The sequence below is a fragment of the Nicotiana tabacum genome, chromosome 16, assembly GCF_000715075.1.
Source record: "Nicotiana tabacum cultivar K326 chromosome 16, ASM71507v2, whole genome shotgun sequence".
In the NCBI taxonomy this organism is placed as follows: Eukaryota; Viridiplantae; Streptophyta; class Magnoliopsida; order Solanales; family Solanaceae; genus Nicotiana; species Nicotiana tabacum.
In genome coordinates, this window is record NC_134095.1 from 33,000,656 (window position 1) to 33,007,292 (window position 6,637).

At 36.2% G+C, this 6,637-nt stretch overlaps 1 protein-coding gene across 4 annotated transcripts; it reads right to left on the minus strand.

Annotated features, from left to right (window-relative positions):
• Positions 1-1,631: 1,631 nt before the first annotated feature.
• On the minus strand, positions 1,632-5,151 carry LOC107799453 (uncharacterized protein At5g64816). Of its 4 annotated transcripts, none has more exons than XM_016622570.2 (2): positions 4,970-5,151; positions 1,632-2,194 (listed from the first exon to the last, which is right to left on the minus strand). In XM_016622570.2, the coding sequence occupies exon 2, from the start codon at positions 2,183-2,185 to the stop codon at positions 1,799-1,801; it is 387 nt and encodes a 128-aa protein (XP_016478056.1). In that variant the 5' UTR covers positions 2,186-2,194; positions 4,970-5,151; the 3' UTR covers positions 1,632-1,798. The 4 variants fall into 4 exon arrangements, with proteins under 4 accessions (XP_016478056.1, XP_016478055.1, XP_016478054.1 ...); XM_016622569.2 differs by having other exon boundaries at positions 1,632-2,241; positions 4,926-5,149; XM_016622568.2 differs by having other exon boundaries at positions 1,632-2,241; positions 4,970-5,147.
• Positions 5,152-6,637: the final 1,486 nt, after the last annotated feature.

Genomic DNA, 6,637 nt, shown 5'->3' on the forward strand with positions numbered 1-6,637 from the left:
GGTCATGTTTGTGCGTTAGCATATTTGGTCATTCATTGTAGTACTATTCAAGTTTCTTCTATATTATCTAGTCATTCTTTCAAGTGTTTTCTTGTCGTCAGATTCTGAGCATGTTAAATTTTGTTGTACTGTGCTTTATCTCTGTCTTCTCTTTGCTCCCTTGAGCCTAAAAGTATCGACGACGTTGAGCTGGGAGATTTGCTTTTGTTCTATTTGATGTATGCACTAAGGAAATTCGAAAGGGGAAAGGCTCTTTTTTGCAGATAAACAGGGTCTTTAATTCGCTCAACTTCTAAAAGAATAGAGTTCCTTAAAAGAGTGGGTTGATCCAGGTCAAACAAATGTTTGGTTTAGGCTATTAATGAAGCGTTTAGTTTATGGTATATAACTCTTGAGATAATGATACAATATTTGGTTTTCAGTATAACTAATACCTTCATAAATTTTGAAAACGAATTTTTGTATTAGCCTAAGTGGGCCTTTGGACATAAGAATTGTAAAATTCCGATACAAGTAAAAAAAATAATATTCAAGTGAAAATTAGAATTGTGCTTGGACATGAATATAATTTTTGATTGTTTTTGAATTTTTGTGAGTTAACTAAGTGAAAATTTTGAAAAATAATTTTTTGGAGTTTTTCAAATTTTCGAAAAATTTCAAAATTTATCTTCAAGTAAGAATTGAAAAATTATGGCCGAACTGATTTCGAAAAATATTGAAAAATTTTTCGGAAAAAAGTGAAATTCTTTTTATGGGCAAACGGGCACTAAGAAAAGCTAATTCTTAATTTTTATATTGCAATCTCTCAAACTATTATTATTTATCGTATAATATTCATACTATTAGAAACTCTACAAGGTTCTAAAATTTTGAGGCCTAGTACGAGTCACGTCATCGCCTAGCCTTTGTAGCATTCCTGTAGTTCATGGATTCACCTTAACTGTAAACTTCCAAACAACCTTTTCTGCGCCATATTTACTAAGGGTGTCAAACGAGCGAGTTTGACTGAATTTGGCTTTACCTTTACCACTATCACCATGATGGAGTGCTGCTCTCTCACCCCGGCTGGTGAAAAAGACAGCTCCTGCGCATCTAAGAAATATATCATGATCTCTATCTGTAATGGGGAAAGAGAGTTTCTCTTGCTTAATAACATGGCGTCCAGGTTAGCTTGAGCATACCTCGTTTATTTCACAGCTACATGTATAAGTACCGGATAACATTGTTCACCTGGTAGACGAGAAACGCTTCCATGCTAATGCTAAACTGGTTACTATTTGGATAGGTTGACGTATAACACTATGATTCATCATTTAAACTGGTTAGAGACTTGGATGTCATATAGAGAGATAAAGTATGAGATCTAGCCAACTCCTAGTTTCTTTGAGTGAATTATTTGGTATTAGAATGAAATGGATCGGAACAAAGTGGTATGAAAACACAAGATTCATATAACATCCCAACTAATTCGGGATTGAGACATAGTTGATTGATTGATGCACTCTTAAAATAACACCAAAAAATGTATCTAGAATTCTAATTAAAAACCCCACCCCACCCAAAAAGAAAAAAAAATTATAACCCAGTTGATATGAAAATCAATCTCAATCCCTAATGAATTCTGGCGGTTCTGGAAATCAAGTTTGTGTTGTAATTTAGTCTTCAGTTCACAAGCTACCAATATCAAGATCTCGATACATAGTCAAAATAGATAGCACAAATGATATTCATGAACTTTAAAAGACTGTCAATAGACCAGAATTCTTGAAATGATAAAGCAAAATGTTAGAGCAATGGGCTAAGAAGACACTACAGAAGATTGTGAGATCCTAAGACACTCACTTTGACACCTTTTAAGACAGATATCGTTCCAGTTAGGCACTTGATGCTGATTAACACAAACAGTCCGAGCACATGCATCAGCACAAGCATCAAGCTCGGAAACACCACAAACGGTAACACAAGTATCTGGTGTCGGGTCTTTAGAAAATGCACCAACCTTCTTGAGCATCCTTTTTGAAGTACACACTCTTTCACAAACAAATATATCATCAGAGTTCTTCTCGCGTCCTCTCGCCCTCTTTAACCTCTCCTCCTCATCTCTCCTCTTTTTCATCCTGAAAGCTTGACCTGCCATTACAGCTGGCACAGCAGCTCCCACTAAAGACCACCACCATTCCACCATTACTTCTACCTGGAGAATATTTAGTCTTCAATGGTTCAACCTATTTTCTTGACGGCCTATGAATAGACGCACACAGACACATAAAGCAAGAATTAACATAACAGAATGACTTATCATAAAAATAAAAAATAAAAGGATTAATGCAACAAATCCATCCATATATCCAACAGGATCATGATCTTTTGGCTCAACCTGGAAATTAGAAGGCGTTAAGGAAAAACGGCAAGTGTACATTATGGGTTCCTCTTATGCTTTTAGCTAACTGAGGAATTTGAACATATCATTTATTCCTTATCATTGGTTCATACCTTTAATCAGTGGTTGCACATCTATTTGATGAAAAAGAAGGCAAAGGGAAGGGAAAAACGTTTGTTTGCTTCTTTTGTTTCACTGGTGGTGACATGAGTCTCTAGATTGGAAGTCGGTAGCACAATGGATGGCCACCGGAAAGTCTGTCTAGCTGTTATGCTTGACTTGAACAACTTAGATATCACAAAAACTTGCTAAGTGATATAGCAACGAGTAATAGCCATTGCTATTGTCGAAGAAGCTATTCTACTACCTATTGTTCCATCATTTATCATACAGAATCCAATCATACTGGCCAAATGAAATTGAATAATTCTTGTTAATCACGACTAATTTTCTACTCTCTGATGACAAAGTAAGCTCAGTACAAAACACAACGGTCCTGTCCCACTAGCCTACTTGCTAGCTATTTATATGCCCTTCAACACTTTGTTCTTATGACAGTAACTACCCTGGCCACAGCCCACAATTATATGCAAGCAGGACCTGTTATAAAAAGGGCACCAGAAAAGGCAAGTTGCGACTTATGGAACTAAAATCTTAAAAATTGCAACAAATAAATCCAAAGAATGACCTTTACTTTCTGCACATCACCATAAACATAAGTTGCGCTTTGCATCCTCCGACATTGATGCTAAACGTCAACTTAAAAAAGATTTTTTTGCTGCAATCTTCCCAGCATTCTTTTTAATCCAATGGCTTTTCCACCTCAGTCAAACAAAAAATTTGGAGCTTTCCTGATGGACCAGACGTACTTAAACCTTTCCTTGCAAAATTTATCTAAACCAGCTTCTTTTAGGAATGTGACTATTCCTTTTATCATCAATAGCTATGAAGTTATGGTGTCTAAGCGCTAGTAGAGTCACATTCCTGTAGAGCATGTTCATTGCTTACTAATGATTCCATGGATTACTGTTAAAACCTTATTCTCTTTTACTTAGTGAAGCATTAGTATAGACAGCGAAAGCATCTTTTTTAGCTCATCATTTCCTCAAACACTACGGATAAGCTATACCAGTTCAACTCACAAAACGAACTGATAAAAAAGCGAAACTAGAAAGCTCCAAAAAATCAGTACTCCGGATCTTTTCTTTTTATTATTTATTAACCTCTCCCTTTTTTATCGCGGTGGGGTAGGGAGGAGAGCTAGAAGATTCCTTGTCTTCATGACACTTCTAGCTGCTGAAAAAAGGACAAACGTCCAACACAGACCAAAAACAATCAACAAGAGACTGAAACATCTCCATGACCATGTAAATCTTCACTAGCATTAGATAGCCTATAGCGTTCTGCATCTGCAGTTGTGGCCTAACTGCAAATGAAACTGGAAATGATGGTAGGACACCGAGGTTCAAATTCCAGCAAAAGCAAAAAACGCTAAGTCATTTTTCTCGTGGATTGGACGAGGTACACACAAGTTGGCTCGACCACTACTGTTATTTAAATAAAAGAAAACCTGCGGTGTTCCTCTAGAAGTTGTCTAATGAGCAATAGCTTAATCTTTGAACTTCAAAACCACATTTTTAACCTCCCAAAATGCTTACAATATATATCGAGCCTCAACTACTTCAAGCCCTTACAGCATGCCCAAGACCAAACCCACATTCAAACACATTTGACCATCCAAGAAGAAGCAAATCATACTAACACCTCTGCATACCAAGCCATACCATCCCGTTCATTGAAGGTGCAGTGAATCATATCAATCCATTTGTTCATTCAACGATAAGTTATCATCTAGTTCAAAGTGGTAAAATTGTGCGCTCGGAAATGGGCCAGATGTAGATAGATTAAGAAAGCTTCAGGCAGATCTCCACTATGGCCTAATGCAAGGTTTTGGCAGCGGGTGCCTGCAGTTTGAACTATATATATATAACACATAATTGAATAATTTGGAAAATGTACATTATTGCTAAGTTTGCAGCCACTGCCACAAAGGCTAATGGGTGCAGTTGTATACCATTGACTTGACATTCTTATTCTCATCTGCTCACCAGGTAAGGGTAAACTAATGACTTAGTTAAAGAGATTTAGCAAACGTGTGCTAGCTTAATGGAGGGTCTTCCGGAAACATCCTCTCTGTAAGGCTGCATACATCTCACCCTCCCCAGACCCCACTTGTGGGAATTCACTGAGTTTGTTGTTGTTGTGCTAGCTTAGTGGACAAAGAATAACCGGAGCTAAAGCTTTGAACTTGATACAGGTAAATAAGGGGTTCATCAAACACTTTCCAAGAATTTGAATGTACATAACATCAGATGCCAAAAGAATATGTCAAAAGGACAAATTATGTGCAAATGCAGTTGCCCAAAGGAAGATATATATACATGTGTCATAGAACATCAAGAACATGTCAAATTGAGAGAATTTCACATATTATTCAGACAATAAAAACTTAATATTTAAAGGGGGTGGAGAAGCAAACACATACTGCTAAATAAACAGATTAATCAGCTAAGGAAATTGCTGGAAAACCTGAATGAGTGAGTCGGTTGTAGTAATAAATGAGTGAGTTTGTAGGGGAGTAGCTCTGATATTTTATCTTCCGTACTCAGACGGCCTCCTAGAAATAGGAAATCGACACCCCCTTGTGGCGTTTAACTCCAAGGTGCTCGGGGCTGCTTCAAACGATAATTATCCCTAGCTTTAGAAATTTTTTGGGGGTAATATTTGGTAATGACGAAAACGTTCCTGAAAAATATAAAAAAAAAAAAAAAAAAAAAATCCGAAGAACATACTAATTTTTAGTCAAAAGTGTTCCTTTTTTAACATCAAAAGTTAAAATTGTTATCCCTTTAAAAAAAATGCTTAAGAGTGCATTTGGTTTACTGCGTAGTACAATTTAATTTTTATAAAAATTATATATGTAGGAATATTACTTTTTTTGTTGTTACTAAATTTGAATGTTACGTTTGTTAACTTTCATTTCCCACATAAGTATTGTATGCATAAGAATTTATTGTATTTGTTTGTGTGAATAGAAAGTGAAATAGCACAACATCTAATAATAATATAAAGTATATTCTTAACTGACTGTTCTTGACCACACCTTGAAAATAAGTATTTTTTAAATTTATGTGCAATGATCTAGTCAAAATTGAAAATCAGTTATTCACTTTTAAGAAAGTATGTGATAGCATTTATAAAGTAAAATTTTGAAATTCACAGTTTCTCTAAACTACAACTTGTGTTAGTTGCTAAATGATAAAACCAATTATTGACTTACTATTACCATTCTTTCCTCGAAAATATGAGTAACAATTAAACTTGTTTATGATTTTAAAGATATGTGATTTAATTCAATACTAATTAATAACCAAGAAATCAAACGATAAGTTAAGGAAATAAGTTGAATCAAACCAGTGCTTAGGCCAATCTTGACCTCGAGCTGTGACGGCCTCGAGGTAGGTCCACAAGAACAATAAAGTAAAGACAATAAAGCTAATAGACAATTCTGATGAATAATGAGCAAGAAAGTAAGAAAGTATATTCTTTTGCCAATGATTGATGATCGTTACAAATGATTGGGGTCCCCTTTATATAGTAGGGGAACCCTAAATAAGGTACAATTCTATTTATAGTAAGGAATCTTATTGGGACAACTGTCTAACCGCCTAGTACGGATTCGTACTAACTCGTACAAATCTATTCTGGAATTTAGGCCATGATCTTGGGGTTGTGGCGGGAATCTTGCTATTTCTGTTACAAAACCATAACAGTATTATCTCGAGACTGGTCACGTTCGGCCTCGATATTCGTCAGACACTTAGATCTTCGAACTCTGCCATCAGCCTCGAACCCAGTATACTTCAAACTTATTCTTGAAGTGGTTCCTTGAGCCCACTAAATCGAGCATACTTGATTTTGACGGTATACAGATTGTCCCCGCGTTTCTTAGAATAAGATGATAAGAAACGATTTGAGCCTCGATTTTTAGGAGTCCCTGATGATGGCATCATCCCCGTGATGTAAGCGCTCAAGGTGACCGAAACGTCCCGTCGGTTTGCTTCCCCAAAACATTAAATGCGTGCCAGTAATGGTCGGCCACTAATATCGCCGCTTACCTATAAATACGGGGCTCCTTATTTGAATTAGCGACTGTAGTTCCTTCTTGCAACTTTTCTAATTTCTCCCTCTCTTCAT